The 18,471-nt window shown below is 45.1% G+C and overlaps 1 protein-coding gene across 1 annotated transcript in view; it reads left to right on the top strand.

The window, feature by feature from the left end:
* VIT (vitrin) overlaps positions 1-6,257 on the top strand; it is a 72,970-nt gene extending 66,713 nt beyond the window's left edge. Inside the window, exons 11-13 of the mRNA XM_054701210.1 lie at positions 3,093-3,319; positions 4,551-5,064; positions 5,740-6,257. Coding sequence (XP_054557185.1) covers positions 3,093-3,319; positions 4,551-5,064; positions 5,740-5,918 — 920 coding nt within the window. The 3' untranslated portion in view covers positions 5,919-6,257. The remainder of the gene's footprint in view (positions 1-3,092; positions 3,320-4,550; positions 5,065-5,739) is intronic.
* The last annotated feature ends 12,214 nt before the right edge of the window (positions 6,258-18,471 follow it).

Here is an 18,471-nt window from a genome sequence, read left to right as displayed (position 1 = left end):
CTGTATCTTCTTTAAGTGTTATCATGGATTCAGGGGCCAAGAATCTTCACACACGCTACAGAGGTTCAGCCTGCCTAGAGCTGGCCGTGGCCACTTCCTCAGGACCAGCCGTTATGACTGTTTCCTGATTGGTGTAGAGGGCCACTCCTCAATGTTAAGTTTTGTAACCTGTCCCATTCAGGAAACCACAAAATCTTGAAAATCTTGTTCTAATCCGCTGCTGTTAAATAGTATTAACTGTACAGTTTCCTTGTTTCTAGTTGAGTCTGCTATGATGTCTGTGCTTTGGCAGCAGGGAGGGGAGGGGCAGGAGGGGGCAGTCACCAGAAGTCCATGGTCTAGTCCTCAGCCAGTCAGGTCCAGAAACTCCATTTCATCAGTTCACCTGGCAGTGCCCAACATTAGTAAACAGTTTTGCACTAACCCAGAGGCTACCAGTGAACCCCGTGACAGTGCATTCATTTGTAAATGGTGGTCTGGCTCTGGAGGCAATGGGAGGGGTGATTGTCCTCTTCCCTGGGAAACTGCTCCTATCATCAATGTCCAAGGAGATAGAAAAGTGAGGGACAGTTACTTGGCATGGAGCCCACACCAGGACTAGAACCATCTTTGAGAAAGCATTTTTGCAGTGACAGCAAACTTGTTCATTACTTCCTTCCTCACCACAGTGTACATCTCTGTAGACCAGTATATTAGAGATACAGAACCTTGGATCTTGGAACAAGCTACATAAATACTGGTGAAGTCACTGCTATCCAGGATCCCAGATCAATATTATCTCAGAGACAAGCATGATAGAGTTGAATTCTGATTTGTTTTCACTTTAAAACTTAGATAAATGAAATTCCAATAATATCTCATGAAGTAAAACTTCAGAAGACACATTATTTACTTCATGGGATTAGAGAGTTGTCTTAGTATGACATATTCTAACTCTGCCCTGCATTGATTAGGGTTTGGGTTCAGAGAACAAAATCCGATCCATCTGTTTCGAGCAGAGAGGGATTTATGTCAGAGCAGTAAATGGTTTTGAGAATTATTGGAAGAGCTAAGGAGATGAAATCTAGGATGAGCTCTCAGTGGCAACTTCTAAAGCTTCCTAGAGAGCCAGGACTCCTAGGCTCTGCAAGGTTCTTGCCTCTTCCAAGACCAGGACATGGCTTTGCCTCTTCCAAGGCCAGGACACGACCTTCTGAATTCTGCCGCCACAGCCTCTTCGGGCATCTGTTTCAGCCAGGACACCGCCACCATCAGGAAGCTTCTGCTACAGCTGTGAGCTCCAGAACCACACCTTGTCTACCCCCTTTAAATCTACTGATGGTCTGCACCCCACCACCTCAATGCCACACTAGTGACCAAACACAGCCAACCATGCTAACCCTGCCCCAGAGAAGTCAGATACCCCACTGTCCGCAGAAAGAGCAGAAACACAAGTCCAATCTCTGCCTCACTTTCCTCTCTAAATCTCATGTGAGCACATCAGTTCATGAAACTAAAACAAAGCCAGAGCTTTAGCTCAAAGGAGTCTCAACGAAGTCATTTTCACATTTACAGCCCCTTATTTTCAAGGCCTACTGAAGGTGGATGGAATGGGAGTTGAGCACTAACTGACCACATCCTCCAAATTTAAGGCAGTGTGAGATTAAGAGGATCTTCTATTGATGCCTGCAGTCCCCTGACATTAATATTTCACACATTCTAAGGCCACAGGAAATTTTCAGTCAAGCGGAGGGACCCATTGTCCCAGTGTTCTGGAACTTTCTAAGTTTTGCCAATGAAAGTGTCCATATTCTCCTGGGCACACTTATGCTTTGGGCCTTGAGGGAAATTTTCCCTTAGCTATGAAAGCAGTTCTCATCAGGCAAGGTTTTCCCTAAGCGACAGTGTTCTATGTAGTCTGCTCATGTGGGTTCTCCAAGACACTTTCCCAGCACCTGTTTATTTGACCAACTGGCCTTTTATTTGGCAGGAATGGTTATGCTTTCCAGAGGAGCCGGGATGCTGGCAGAAACCAGAAAAGCACTGAGTGTAACAACATTAGTCCTAAAGTTTTAAAAGAGTGGTTCTTAACTTACTTAAGTGAGGGATCCTTTTGAGAATCTCTTAAGCACTACGGCCCTCCTACCCAAATATATGCCTTAACATACAAAATACTATGCACGATTGAAGAGCATCTGTGTATACACATTCCCAGTGCCACCAGGGGCCGCAGACCCAGATGAGAGCCTGGCCTTACCATATGCATCTATCCTGACTCAGTCCTGACTTGCCAACCATCCCAGTTTGCCCAGGAGAATATGGGCACTTTCAGTGGCAAAACTGAGAAAGTTCTAGAAAACTGGGACAGTGGGTCTCCCTGCTTAACTGAAAATTTCCTGTGGGTCTTAGAATGTGCGAGGTATGTATATGGGCAAGTGGAAAGTCTTCATTACGTCTCATCACTATTACACGCAGCAAAAGCAGATTGTGGTGATGGAAATCTAGGCCCAGAGACATCGAGTGTCCTGCCCTAGGCCACACAACCAGTAGGTGGCACGGCCAGGGCTGAGCACAGTCCCTCAGTTAATGATGCAGTGCTGTCCTGGCCAGCTAGACCAGAGCCGGGAAGCTCAGCACAGACATCACTGAGCCCAGAAGATGTGCTTCATGCACAAGCGCTCCCGGAGCAATGTGCTCCCCCGGCAGGCCAGAAAGAGTCTCTGTCTCTCAAAGCCAACCCCTCCGGGCCTAGGCTCCCAGACACAGGAGGGGCTGGCTTAGGGGCTGGGTGCGGTTCCAGTGACTGGCAAGAAGGGGCTTTTTTGTTCCCAAGAGTCTTTCTCCCTTGCTGATCCCTAAAGCTATTTTTTTACTGAGAGAATTAGACAGTAGAGGCTTAAAATGAAACTCGAGAGGGAAATGGAAAATGGTGATGGTTGTCCAGCATTGTGGATGTACTTAACACCCGTGAACTGCACACCTGAAACAGTCAATGTAGTAGAAGGAAGGCAGGGAGGGAGGGTTGAGTGTGGTTTTGGACTGTGCGTCTGTGATCTGTTCCTGTGTTTATGATAAGTATGATCACTCCAAGCATGAGTTTTCTTTTCTTCCAGGCCGGGCCATTAACTTTGTGACCAAGAGCTTCTTCTCCAAGGCCAACGGAAATAGAGGCAGTGCTCCCAACGTGGCCGTGGTCGTGGTGGACGGCTGGCCCACAGACAAGGTGGAGGAGGCGTCCCAGCTCGCCAGAGAGTCAGGAATCAACATTTTCTTCATCACCGTTGAAGGTGCTGTGGAAAGTGAGAAGCAGTTCGTGATGGAGCCCAACTTTTCCAACAAGGTATGGAACTGCCCGGAGACACACCCAACAGAAGGATTTCCTGCACTTCGCAAAGCTGGACCAGCCATCCCGCTGGTTTTCTCCTTCCTTCAAATGGGTGTTAGCTCACCTCTAGGCAGAAGGGCCTCCAACAAGGGACTAGTGAGGCTGGAACCTGGAATTACCTTCTCAAAGCAACCCCCACAGGTGCGAGGGCCAGCATCACTGCCCTGGGAGGAGATGGAGAGCAGGGTCCCCAAGGTCCCATCTGGTGGCTCTCCTGGGTCCATGCAGAGCCCCACGGGACTCGCATCAGGCAGCTCAGCGCACGGGCTCACACAGACACACGATTCACTTTGTCCGTCTCCTTCGCGGATCGCCCCAGTTTAGTTTGGGTTTCACAGTGAAGGCCACCTCATGCCTGTGAAGAGTCTTCCAGCCCTGTGGGCCCCGCAGAAGCAGAGGCAAGCAGGGCACGCACGAGGCACTCTGGCCCGCTCTCTTCCAGGACCACACCAGCCAGGTTGCTCAGTGTTTACTTGCCACTGCCTTGAACTTCTTCTGGAACAAGTGTGGGTGCAAATAAATAAATATTCACTTGCCTGGAGGCAGGGTTTTCTGGAGGACAGAGTTTGGGTTTTAAAGGCAAGTGTTCCAGGACTCAGGGGTGTCCCTTTGCTGCTGGCCTCAGTTTATTCCTTCCTGACAAGGGGGGTCATAGTTTCACCATGAGGGTTTACAGTGGGGGTTTATTAAGTGACTCCCTGCAAAAGTTTCTAGTACATTCCCTGACTCATTCGAGGGAACCTGTCTCTCTGGGCACAAGGAGGCTCTGGAAAGATTTCTTGACTCATTTCTCATTTCTTGAGTCATTGTCTTGTTTTCCCAATCAGAGCAACAGCTGGCTTTCATCCTCTGACGTGTTGGTGGCCAACGACGATCTCGTGGTGGCCGCCAGTGCAGTGAACTGAGTGCAGAGAGGCAGAAACAGAAGCTGAAAACAGAGATTCACCTCTGGCTGTGGATTTGCCTAACCAGTGGGTCTCCACTAAAGCAGAGACTGGGGGTGAGGCCAGAGCTCACTGGCGGGGGTCTTTGCCCAGTGACTGTGAAGGGGTGACCAGAGATGGGAAAGGGAGTCAGGAGGACTAGTCCAGAAAACAAGGGTCCGCTTGTTTCGTTACCTCCCCTGGAGACAGGCTGGAAGACTTGACCCCTGACGTGGCGAGTGTCCCTCTCCTCTGTCTTCCAGGCTGTGTGCAGAACAAACAGCTTCTACTCGCTCAACGTGCCGAGCTGGTTCAGCCTCCACAAGACCCTGCAGCCCCTGGTGAAGCGGGTGTGTGATACTGACCGACTGGCCTGCAGCAAGACCTGCTTCAACTCCGCCGACATCGGCTTTGTCATCGACGGCTCCAGCAGCGTGGGGACGGGCAACTTCCGCACCGTTCTCCAGTTCGTGGCCAACCTCAGCAAAGAATTTGAGATTTCGGAGACAGACACGCGGATCGGGGCCGTGCAGTACACCTATGAGCAGCGGCTGGAGTTCGGGTTCGACGAGTATAGCACCAAGGCCGACATCCTCAACGCCATCAAGAGGGTGGGGTACTGGAGTGGGGGCACCAGCACGGGGGCTGCCATCAACTATGCCCTGGAACAGCTCTTCAAGAAGTCCAAGCCTAACAAGAGGAAGTTAATGATACTCATCACCGATGGGAGGTCTTATGACAATGTGCGAATCCCAGCCATGGCTGCCCACAACAAGGGTAAGCGGGTCTCTCTGGCCAGTGTGGGGTGAGCTTCTCATTGCGGTTTGATGGGTCCAAGGAAGGGAGAATCTTTTTATTCATTTGGTTTTGTCTATCACTTAATAAAAGGTTCAAAACTGTAGGGAGAGGGGCCTCCCTGGTGGCGCAAGGGGTTGAGTCTCAGCACTATTAAGCTATTGGCAGCCACTGCAGCACAAGTTCAATCCCCAGCTGGCCAGGGAGGTGAGCTACATGGCGCAGCAGACCTCTCCTATCTTGCCCGCTGCTCCCCTCAGTAATGTATTGCAGTAGATCTGCCTGTTCTGCTCCCCACTCTGTCTCTGGTGAATCCTCTCACCCCCCACACCTCTGGCCTACACCCTAGCTCTTGTATGCATAAATAAATAAAATAAATTTTTAAAAAACTATAGACAGAGTATTAGGGGTGTAGTTAAACACCACAGGACTCTTTAAGGAGCAGAAATGAACAGGGCAGTGGGCTCTCGTGTCCTGGTTGCATGGATAGGATCTGTAACTATCAAGGCCTATATCTGTAACTATATTCTGGCAGCTTTAAAGAACAAGGACCCTTCCAAAAGGCCAACAATAATTTAATCCAGCAACAGGAGGGCCAGATACATTGGCAGGGCCTGTTCCTGGGGACATCTGTTCCTCTCACCTTTGTCCCCGCAGGAGTCATCACCTACGCCATCGGTGTGGCCTGGGCTGCACCGGACGAGCTGGAAGTCATCGCCACCCACCCTGCCAGGGACCACTCCTTCTTCGTGGACGAGTTTGACAACCTCCACAAATCTGTCCCCCAGATCCTCCGGAACATTTGTACAGAGTTCAATTCCCAGCCTCGGAACTGAATTCAGAGCAAGCAAAGCACCGGCAAGGGCTGCCTTCCCGGCCAGCTCCGGGACCCCTCTGCAGTGCTTCACAGGGCCACCCAGGGCAGCAAAGCATGCGGGCATGGAAAGCAGATGCATTGTTATGACTTTTTGCCAGTGGGGTTCTGTGTACTTCAAAATGTGGAGTAGAAAATGCCCATACTTTTGTAAAATGCACCAAAATGATACATTCATTTGGAGGGTGCTATGGTTTTACAGTTTGAGAATTATTTTCAAAACAAATGTTCTGGTAGGGGGCAGCACTTATCACAGGCTGGATGAGGGCTTTTCTGAGGTTTTTAAGATTTTTTTTTTACTTCTCATTAAAATTCTATAACCCTCAACATGTACTTTTGTCGTGATAATGTAGGAGTTGCTGAGTGAGAGGTTAAAAAGGACCGCGTGCAGCCCTGGGTCTGGGTCAAGGACAGGGTTTGTGGCAAGGCCACCCTATGCTCTGCTCCATTCCCCAGCACCTGCTGTGCACCTGCCTCTGCTCTGAGGTGCCCACACACCACCCACAGGGGCGCTGAGAAAGCAAAGCAGCCACAGCAGCTCCAGATTTGCTCTCTTTTCACTGTTATCTGAACCCCTTGCACCTGCAACAGAGATTTCAGAGAGGTTGGCATGGCCTTGAGGGGCCTGCATCTTATGTAAAGTACTGAGTTAGGCTGGTGCAGACACTTTCAGTCCAAGCCGCATAGCAGAATCCTTGGGAGATTAAAATGCTGGTTTCCAGGTCCCGCTCCCTGCCAGTAACATCAGAGTCGCTGGGAATGGAGCCTGCAGGTCATACTGCTTCACTGCCAGGATTGAGAACAACTGGGCTGCCTCTGCAGGGTCCCCATTACAGCTGCTTCCAGGGAGAGTCCCCAGTTACGCCTGAGTAACATCCAGTTTAGCATTTGTCCTGGATTCTTCATTTGTTAACTCGGTATTATTAGTATTTGCTTTAAGTAAACCACGATGGGATTTGGTGGAACTCCATTTCTGCCAATAAGGACTCATCTATTAGGATGTGAAATACATGTGAAGTGGGGAAAGGTAAAAAAGAATCATAGAGATGACTTCTTTAAATTGTTTTGTAAAAAATGCGTGTTGAAGAATGCTACTCTGAATGGAAGCAAAAAGAGGGTACCTTGTCAATACTTGGGATGAAATATTCACATAAAATATTTGAATTGCACTTAACTTGGTAACAAAATTTGAATTGATTATATCATTCATTTTACAGAATTTACACTGAATTTATTATGCTCAGTACCTGGAGAGTGTATTGCTATTAGAAATATTGAGGCCTAAGGAGAAGAATCAATTAAAGGTGTCAGCAATTTCAAATTTATTAACCATAAATTTTACTTTGAAGCCACTTGCAAAACTATTTGTTCAAAATCCTCAAAATACATAAATCGTCTGGGGCCTCCCTGGTGGCGCAGGGACTAAAGACAGTGCTATCAAGCTACTGCCGGCCACTGCAGCATGAGTTCTATTCCCGGCTAGGGAGCTGACCCACATGGCACAGCAGACTTCTGTCTTGCCCGCTGCTCCCCTCAGCAGTGTATTTCAGTAGATCTACCTGTTTTGCTCCCCACTCTGTCTCTGGTGAATCCTCTCACCCCATCCCCTGCACCTCTGGCCTATACCCCAGTCCTTGTATGCCTAAATAAATAAATCTTTTTTAAAAAAATACAAAAATCATCTTAAAAAGGAAGTGCCACATAAAATTATCAGTGATGCACTGTTAGTGCCTCAGCTAAAAATTCTGTTTTTGAATGTGAGGATAATTGACATGAAGGTTTTTTTTTCCTTCCAATGTTATAATCAATGTGCACATACAACTTATTTTAATTTTTTTGAAGAAAAAGTTATTTTGGAAAACAGTTTTTGCATGTAACTATAGTATGGGGTCTTAAAAACAAATTTGTCATCAGTCAGTAAATATTCCTAAAGACAGTATAATTTAAATACTTTGGTGCTCTCTTTCATTCACAAAGTTGTCCCAGTTTGGGAAACAAACTCTATGTTTATCTTAGTTATAGGTATTACAGTTTTGAAGATGAATGGAACTTCTTTGAACTGTTCCCTTATTTACGTATAGTCAATAAATATTTGAGTGCAGACCCTTGTGGGAGAAAAGATCATCAGATGACTGGATCAAGAAGATGTGGTACATATACACCAGGGAATATTACTCAGCCTTCAAAAAAGATAAACACATGCAATTTGCAGCAACATGGATGGAGCTGGAAGGGATCATGCTCGGTGAAATAAGCCAGAAAGAAAAAAATACCGGATGGTCTCACTCATAGCAGGAATCTAGAAAACTTAAATAAGGGACCAGGAAAATGAATAACTATAAGAAAGTGAAAATCAGAATCAACAAAAAACTATGAACCAGAGACACTTTTTGGGGGGTGGGGGGCGGGAAGGGAGGGATTGGGGTAAGAATGAGGGGGTTGCAATTGTATGGGGAATATAAAAATAAAATTTATTATTTAAAAAAAAAGAAAAAAAAAAAGGGGAAAAAAAAAAAAAGATCATCAGAATCGAGGTGGTGCAGGTACTCCAGCTCATCAGAATTGTCTGTGGCTGCTCAAGTCGCCAGAGCTGGTGTCAGGAGTCACGATGGCGGGAGAAACGGTGAACTTGTTCTGGTATGTTCGGGTGAGGGAAGGTAACTGGGGTGAGAAGATAGCAGGGACAGGGTTGGAGGGCCAAGGCTGGGGGCTTGTTGGAGGAAGGAGGAAGGTTTGGAAAGTCAACGAGGGAAGAGTAGACCTCTCCCCATTCCAGGTGTGAATACATGGGTGACAGAGCACAGACAGCCTTCACTCAGGAGGTTGCACAAGACAACTGGGTTTGAGGCAAGTGGGGGCTCTTGGGAGGTCATGACAACAGAGAGGAGCTCCCCATGTGGGACTGGGTTAGACCAGGGTTTGTCCAGAACAGTTTGGAGAAAAGTGTCCTGGTGATGAGGGGAACATGGGAGACATGGATATAAATGCAACTTTGATCAACCTAACTTGTGCCCAACGCCGCCAGGCAGAGCTAAAATCTTCACACTGGAAATGGAGGCTTAGAGACAGACCATGTCAAACCTGCCAAATGCAAAGTCAGGCCAGAAGACATTTGTGCAGATACAAAGGAACAGAGCTCAGAACCCTTGTCTTCTGCTCTGTTGACTCACCAGCCTGCCTTCTTGAGGGGCCTGAATCCCCCACCCCTGTCCCACATGCATACCTGGGGCTACAGATGGAAGGAGGGGGACTCCACTCCAGCCTTTGCAGAGCTCTCTGGGTCCCGCAGACTCCAGCACCGACATCCAAAGGCCATTCTCTCTCATTCCACAGTCTCAGCAGAAAGGTCTTCCATGTCCTTTTTCTTCCAACCAAAACAAGCAGACAAGGAGCATCAGATCAGCTCTTCTGAATAAACATGTGTCTAAACTCTACTTAATTTTCCCATCTCTCAGGAGGTAGAACCCTTTGAAAGAGTTTCTTTGCAAGAAAGTTTTGTATCAAGACTCTGCTAAAAATTTCCAGCAGAGCTGACAAAATTCAAATATTTCTTTTTTTCTCTGGACTCTTTAAACCCTTTTGAGCAGGACCAATCATTTATGAAGTAAGTTTCCCAGCCATCTTAGGAGGCTGGCATGACTTTTATTTTTTATTTTATTTTATTTTTTTACTTAGAAATGCCTCTTTTATTTATTTATTTATTTATTGAAGATTTATTTTTATTTATTTATGCAAGCACTGGGTACAGTCAGAAGCGTGGGAGTGTGAGAGAATTCACCAGAGCCAGAGCGGGGAGCAGAGCAGGCAGAAGGACCGAAGTACACTGCTGAGGGGAGCAGCGGGCGGCAGGAGAGGTCTGCGCACCATGTGGGACCCTCCTCTGGTGGCCGGGGAGTGGCCGGGGATCGAACAGGCGCTGCAGAGGCTGCGGGCAGCTTCGCAGCCCAGCGCTCAACTACTGCGCCACCGGGGAGGCCCTGGCATGACTTTTATAAGGAAGACAACATATCTCTATCCATGGCCTTTCTAAATAATAATGTTATTTTCAAGTTACAACCTAAGAAAAGTTCGCCCTCTATGTTACCAATATATTAATGTAGTGAGTAGGAAATATGCTTGAAAGCATGAATTCATTTATTTTGGGAAGAGGCATTTATTCAGCTAATGCCTTTAAGGAATTCACAGTCTTACGGGAAACCACACACAAATGAACAGTTAAAATGGTATAATTACTATCATGGGATTATGCGTACCGAGCATGACAGCAGCTTGCAAACAACCTCTTGAGAAATGAAAAGGTAATAGCATCTAACAGTATTTGCTGCTTCACATGCATCAACTCACTTATCTCTATGATTTTCTAAGAGAAGTATTATTCGTGTTCTCATTTTACAGATCATGCAATCAGGGCATGGCGATGCCTATTAAACCCAGGCAATCGGACCCCAGGGTCTGTGTACTTAACCTCTGCTTCTTATAATAGTAGCACATGAGATGATCAAAGGGCTGCATCGGGGGTTCTCTAGTAAGCTTGACAATTTAAAATACACATATAATTCTGCAAAGTATACTCTGAGGATCTATTAAATGTGTAAAGTGAAGAGTCTGTTAAATGTCCAATGAAAACTGCACTTCGCCCTTTCACTGCTGCTGACTCTCTCTGCCCTCACTTAGAATGGATGATTTTAATCTAGAGTCCACAGTTCCTGGGCTGCCCATCCTCTTGTTAAACTCCTATTCATCCTTCCAGCCTCCATCCGAATGTCATTTCCTCTTTGGAGCCCTCCCTGACCTACTCACATGGACAAGCTCTCTGGATACACAATCATGACCCACCTATTTTTCAGGGTCCTCCTTAGTCCCTTTTCCCGAGGGGGGGATGCACATCAAGGACAAGGACTAAAGGGGATGAGAACTTCGAATCTAGGTCAATTTGACAGTGCCAATCCCTAATACGAAGGCGAGGGAAGGAGGGGAGACAAAAGAGAGAAACAGGATATGATGGCAAGAGAAACAGAGCGTCAAATTTCTTCCAGATTGCACTACTCTTTTGGATGCCTTTCTAAGGTTCATTACATTATGTGACAGTCAGTTTTTCTAGAACCAGAATCTTCTTCAGGCATCTACCCACAGGGTAACTTTATTCTTCACCTTCTGCTCTCATTGCTCTGTAGAAATGAAAACTCCTTTTTCTGTTTACCTTCCAGAGTTTCATTCAGCAAATATGATTTAAGCACCTATTATTGCTAGCTTATTTTATTGTTAGTCTTTTGCTAGGTGTTGTGTTAAGCACTGGGGTACAAAGATGAGTGAAAGCTGGTCCCTGCCTGAGGAATTTCGGGCTGGTGAGGGAGATACATGAATAACCACATATCCCCTGATGAGTGTGATAGGTGACAGGCAAGCGTGGGAAGGCCTCTTGGGCTAGATTTTCTGGGGAGTGTCTATTTTAACCAGAAGAAAAATGATAGCAAAAGCATCCTAGTAGAGGGAATGACAAGAGCAAAAGTAAGGAGGCACGAAGCACAGGGAGAATAACCATGGGCCAGGGCTGTCAGGAAGTGGAGCTGGGGAGAGAGGCAGGGCCAGGCCTGGGACGCTGTGTCAGTTAAAATTCTCTGTTGTGCAATGGAAATGCAATTCAAGGTAACTCATGCAATGGGAGACATTTGGAGAAGGAAACTGGAATAACACATGAACTCCAGTCTGGGAGACAGCAGAGCCTCAGAAAGGGAAGGACAGGACAGGACAGGACAAGAGGGCCAGGCAGCCCTCTCACTCTTCTGTCCTCCAGAATGATGTTCATCTGGAATAATTTGAGCAACCCAGGAGAGAGGGAACATGGTGAAACTTCCCACCCATTAAAGATTGATTAAAGATTGATGATATGGGCCACTAGCAAACTAAGCTGATGTGGCTGGTCGGTGAGCTCACACATCCCTCTAGAAGATCACCTGCAATGAACAACCTTTTGAAGCTCCCTGGAACATCAAGTTGTCTTGAGTGCATGTCCACATGCACCTGAGTTGGAAAACCATTTGCAGACTGAACACTAGTCTCCCAGCAATGTAGTCTCTATGTTTTGTTTCAAAGCTTTACCCAAGAAAACCAATAACATCTCTTCTTCTAGCACCTCTTTGGACTCAATGGATGAAGGTGTTACTTTTTTAATAGGCCTATTAGCCTATAGACTATTGAAAAACTATAAAGAAATCAAGCAAGCAGAAGTGCTATCTCTGGATCCACATCTATTCTTAGTATGAGGGCTGGACCGAGAAGAAATAAGCAATTTAAAAAACATTCCCCATGGAAAACAAATAAGGTTAAAAGACCATAATTACAATAGACCCCTTCCCTCCTTTTTTAAATGTCCTATAATTGGTGCTCGCTTCGGCAGCACATATACTAAATGTCCTATAATTGAAAAACACTGAGCTTCACTTTGCCTCTGACATCCCACTTACACAAACCGGGCCTGTAGGCAATCAGCTGCCCAAGTAAGCAAATACTAAACTTGGCTTGGCACCTGAGACTTTCTTATAAAAAACACAATTCTAGCTGAATAGCTCCTTTCTGCGACGAATCTAGTTTCACACTTGGTTGAGGTGAGCAGGGTGTATTCAGGTTAATGGCAAATTGGAATCTGGATTCTCAACAAAGAGCCTTTACATGACTGCCCAGGGCACAGAAACCAGCAGGGTCTGGAAGCCATGGAAACCGTGCAAACATCAAAACAAGATCCCAAATCAATGCAATTGTTGTTGTTCTAACATCCCCAATCATCGGAAATCTGTATCCTGATGTTATGACACTGATTTTTTTTTCAACTATCCTAATACTATGCAGAGTGAAATCCTAGTGAAAGGGCATCTCTTTTCAACTTTAATAGGGGATTTGTGTGGCATTTGAACACCAAAGAGGGAACAGGGACAAGCTGAAGGTGACCAACCACTGTGGAAAAGACAGAGATCTGCATTAAGCAAAATAAATGAGCAGAGGCAGGGCAAGTTGGTGCGGTGAAATTTGTTTGTTTGTTTATTTTTTTCCCTAAGAGAATACCCTTGTCGAACAGGAGACAACTGCAGTGTGGAAGAGGCCGGGATTTCTCCACACCTCCTGTGACCTTAACATGAGCCAAGGAACCCTAGCTGCCCGTGTCCCCCTAGGAAGAGGGAGCATTCTCCCAAAGTGCAAAATCGAACTTTTCACCCCAGATTCATTCTAATCCTGACAATTAGCAAAGATCTCTAGAAACAAAACACCAGTGGAGCCGTGGCAGCCTCGGTGGGGATTTGGCTCTTGGGCAGCAGCCCAGATGTGGACTGGGGCATCCCCCAGGAAACCCCAAATATTTGGTCCGCAGTGCCAGGGAGGATTAGCTGATTCCACTCGCTGATTTTTGCTGATACGACTTCATTTGCGCCCATAGCCTGGGGAGGCCTAGGGAAATACCGGTGACAACAGCAACACCAGTCACGGGCCTCAGTCCTGACATGCCATTAACTGTGTCAGCAACTTTTCATTCACCAAGTCACTGAACACACACAAAACTCACGTCATTCAAATACATGTGAGTATCGAAACTACTCTTCCATGCTTCTTTTGGGACAGATGGGTCTCAAATGCCAATCAACCATCATTGGGAATGTGTTATGTGCTGAACATATTGTCATAACTCATTATGTCCTCAATTAGTATTCCATTTTCCAAAGGAGGACAGAGAGACTCAGAGAGGTTTGGGAGTTGGTAGTTCACACAGCAGGTAGAGGGCAAGTGAGGCCAGAAGCCTGGGCCGCCTGACTCCAGCTTCAGTGCTCTCCTTGTAACAGAACAGCCACCCCCTCTGCTTTTCCGCCCCTTTGCACTCGTGAGTCACCAACCACTTTGCCCTCAAGCCTGTTTCCTCCTGCTCATCTTTCCACCTCCACGCACTGTGCTCCAGGGCTGCTCCATTTCTATTTTCTACTCTGCAGCACGAAAGCCAAGGCTTAGAAGACTGGAAAGTTGCTTGCAAGTTCTCTGTTGCCTTTTGCCTTCTGTGGCCCTTCCATGCTCCTCTGATCATCACGTAGGAGTTGCTCTTGAGAAGAGTTTCATGTGGAATGAGTGACTGATACTGTGTATGTTCTGGGCAGCTGAGGGGTGAAAAAGAAGCAGTTCCAATGTGGAGCCTCTCCTAAACTTTCTATCTTAGAGCGAAGGCAGTTCCTTCCACAGAATAACGGTGTGGCCGTGGTAGGGGACAGCAGGACTGTGGCCGCCTGTGCGTGACCCGTAGGCAGGGCCGAGCTGCCTCTGGGACGGGCCGAGTAGAGTCTTGCTGGAAATGCCCCATTATGGCGGGACAGGTGGGGTGTGTGCAGGTCACCGTTGCCACTTCATCTTGCAGGAGGTTCTCACAGTTTCTTTTTTCAGCCTCCTGGGTTTCAGTGATGCTTTGGCCTTCCCTCGTGGCCCTTTCTTAGGGTTCTGTAGTCCTATAGCCTATAAAGTGAGCCCTCTGCCTCCTCAAAGTGATGCCCATCACTCGTAGTGCCTGGAATTCGGCCCCTTTTGTTTTGGTGGCCTGTGGGATAAGGGCGCTGACTAGGTGGTGAGCTGTTAACATTTAAATTTGAAAATATTTATTTATTTAGAAAAGGCGTCAATATTTTTTATTAATAAATTTTTATTGAGGTAACATTGGTTTAAAACGTTATAAAGGTTTCAGGGTATGGAAACAACCTCAGTGCTGTCGACAAATGAGCGCATAAAGACGTGGTACAGCTACATCATTTAGTCAGCTATTTAAAAAAATGAAATCTTGCCATTTGTGACAACATGGTATAAACTTGAGGGACTGTATTCTATGTGAAATTAGTCAGAAGGAGAAACATAAATACCATATGATTTCATTCAAATGTGGAATATAAAGTTGCAAAGCAAATGAACCAACAGAAATAAACAAAACCCAACTCTTTGATACAGAGAACAGACTGGAGGTTACCAGAGGGGGGTCTAGTGAGCTGACTTAACGCCCTCGAGGCCACTGAGTCCTCAGCTGGCTAGCTTGGTACAGAGGCCTAGGAAGCCTCCACATTGCCCTCCAAGTGATTCTGGGTGCTCTGGGTCCTATACACCTACAGCAATGCCAAGTCCTACCCCACTCACCTGCCTCAGCTGCAAATGCTCTGCCAGTGACTGGGGAACTTCTTGTTAAAGAGTAAAGTGCAGAACAGACAATTCTCTTTTCAGGTCTATGAATGTTTACAGTTACATTGTCCTCACCACAGTGGTGGGTGGGGGCGGGGGGTGGCATGCCCTGGAAACTTTGGGTTGGAATGATGCGTTCATTTTTGCCTAGAAGGATCAAGTGGCAGTGACCACCTGGAGAACCGTGAAGAAAGATTCTGAGGCCAAGGCCCTTAAAGACAGATGTGCTAAAATCGACAAGCAGTATCTCTCATGCGAGAGGGAAGAGAGCAGTCTGTTTTCACAGCTGCATTTACTCATCTACGTTTAAGGAGCAAAGACTGCATCTCAAAAAAGCACATTTGGGGAATGAAAAGGGACCTTTCTTAGCTCTCCCTCCTGAATATGGTTTTGCCTTTAAGTTCTTTTAAGTAAATCTCTTTATTTTCTGGAAAAAATTAGAAATGGAGAAAATTAGTTTTACTTTACCTCTTCTAAGGAGGTTTCTAAATAAGTCACTAGGAAACAGTCAGGTTGTGAATGTTTCTGAACCAAAGAAGTCTTGTAATGTGTTGTTTTAGTTACCAGGTCCAGAATTCTCCATGGGGAAGTTTCTCCGCTGCTGGCGAGGCACTGTTAATAAGCGCTAGGTTCACGGGGTGGGGGTGGGGGTGAGGAGGCTTTAAGTGCCTGTCACTATCTTCGAGGCACTTAATAAGGATAATAGATGTGAAGGCACCACTTTTCAGAGGGGAGAAGAGATCCATAGAGTTAAGTAAATGTGTCCCTGGGTCACCTATCTCATAAACGTCACATTTAAATCCAAGCCTGTCTCAGAAAAAAATTATTTGGTCATCTAAATAAATCAATATAAGTACCTATATTAAAATGTGTGCCAATATTTTTCAGGGGAAAAAAATAACTATTTAAGGTTTAGCTCTCATAGAAGAAAACAAAGAAAATAAAAAAATTAAAAAGGCATGCCACAAAATAAGGTGAAGCTATGAACAAGGCTCAAATTTATAAATTCTGAATAACGGGAGGGAAAATTAAAAAAGGATGTTTAAAATGTGAAGTCAGAAATATAGCATTATTTAAAGAAAAACTGTTTTAGAACCTTCAAGTACATACAGAAACTTCTCAAATGACTAGATAAGGACAAATTTCCTGAAAGAACAATGCAATTCTGTGCTTTTTCCTCACTGAAGAACACAGTAAATCTTACTTGCTTTTGGAAGCAGACACCAGTATCTAGGAAAATAGTAGGTATTTCTCATAACATAGAGATGTCTTCATTTTTCTGGGTATAAGGAGGTGTTGCAAGTCTTCCCCTTGATCTGTTTGGGCAGGAGCGTGTCTGGAGAACCTGTCAGCAAAGCCCTCCAGGGTGTCACTGAGCAGTAAGGAAGCCTCTTGAAAATCAGACAAGCAAGTGACTTCTGTATAACCTGGCATGTCAGAAAGGAGAGTCTACAACAGATGCCAGGGATTACTCACAGTGGGTGTTACTGACTCATTGCCTAGTCCTCTACAGGGGAGGTTGACAAGTGTCAGCCTGACAGTAACTTGTATTCATCTTTGTCTCCCTAGCACTTAGCAAGGGGACTAAGAAATATTAACTCTCACTTTGAGCCGAATCGCAGATATTCATGAAGATAATTTCTATTCTGGGTTTGAACTATATTTACCTATAAAGAAGGTTTTAAAAAACCCTATATGTGATACATGATCTCTGTTTTCAGGAAAATTGGTGAGAGATGACCAAATACAAGGAAAGTTGAATAAGAGCCAGGCAAAGATCCACTGTCAGAGGAGTGGCAAGTAAGGAAAATGAACTTGATCCCCACACTTGAGTATGCTTCTCCATCACCTGCAGGGCTTCTGAAAACGCAGACTGCTGGGGCTACCCCAGGGTCTCTAATTCCATTGGCCTAGAGTGGGGCCTGAGAATTTGCATTTCTCACAAGTCCCCAGGGATGTTGCTATTATTGGTGTAAAGACCACAATTTTGAGAACCATTTGCTACAGGAGTTTTTGATAAGCAGGTATGGGAGCTTGCAGCACAAGTTCGATCCCCGGCCAGGGAGCCACCCACATGGCACGTCAGACCTCTCCTGACTCGCCCGCAGCTCCCCACAGCAGTATATTTCAGTCAATCTACCTGTTCTGCTCCCCACTGTCTCTGGTGAATCCTCTCACCCACCACACCTCTGGCCTGTATCCCAGTTCTTGTATGCATAATTAAGTAAATCTTAAAAAAAAAAATTTAAGTCCTTAACTCCTTGAAGATTAAGAAACACATAAAAAGAATTAAAAAAATCATCATACCATATACAGAAGAAATTACAAGAAGTATATATAGTTTTAGGGAAAAAATATAAAAACAGAAAAGATTAAATATTTCCTAAATTATCAAAATTAAATCCAACCGACTATTTTGAACCAAAGATATTGGAAAAGCAACTTTAAAAAAAGACCTAAGTAAGTATGAAGCTCTCAGCAAACTTCCATCTAATCTTAAGGGGTAATTTCAATCACTTCTAATTAAACAATCATAAACTGTAGAAAACCATAAAAAAAATCTCTCCAATTCATTTTACGAATATTATCACTTTCTAAAAATATTTTATTGAAGTAACATAAAAGGTCCAGAGAAGTGTTGAATTTTCACAAACTAAACATCCAGTGTAAACAGACTTCCAGATAAAGAAATAAAAAAGTAAACCTGACCAGAACTTGAATTCAACTGTGTCCCTCTGTTGCTTCCTCTACATTACTCCCATCAAGGATAAACATTTTCCTGACTCCTAGCAGCACAGATTAGTGTTGCCCAGATTTGTACTTTATATAAAGGAAAGCATTCTTTCATGCTAGCTTTATAGACTTAATGTTTTCAAGATTCATCCACATGTTGCAAATAGTTATAAATGGTTCATTGTCACTGTTATAAAATACTACATTGTATGAATATACAGAAATGTAATTATCTATTCTACAATTGATGGACTTTTGCATGTTTCTGGATTGAAGTTATTACTAATGGTGTTACTGTAAAATCCTAGAACGTACCTGTTGGGGAGCACATGTATTAGGCATTTTATTGGGTATATGTATGCCTAGGAGCAGAATTACTAGATTTCATAGTATGAATATTTTCCCTTTAGGAAATTCTGCCAAATCGTTTTCCAAAACATTGTAATAAATCTACATTCTCACCAGCATTGGGTGGGCCTTTTGATTACTCCAACATTTTGCCAAAATGCTTAATTTTTTAAACCTAATAAAATTCCGCTTGAGAAATCTGCAGACTAACCTCATGCATGGTAAGATTCTAAAGATTAACA

This window comes from Talpa occidentalis, unplaced genomic scaffold (assembly GCF_014898055.3).
Source record: "Talpa occidentalis isolate TD23 unplaced genomic scaffold, MPIMG_talOcc4v2.1 talOcc4.5, whole genome shotgun sequence".
NCBI lineage: Eukaryota > Metazoa > Chordata > Mammalia > Eulipotyphla > Talpidae > Talpa > Talpa occidentalis.
The sequence above is the reverse complement of the archived record's forward strand: the minus strand, read 5'-3'. Positions and strand labels throughout refer to the sequence as shown.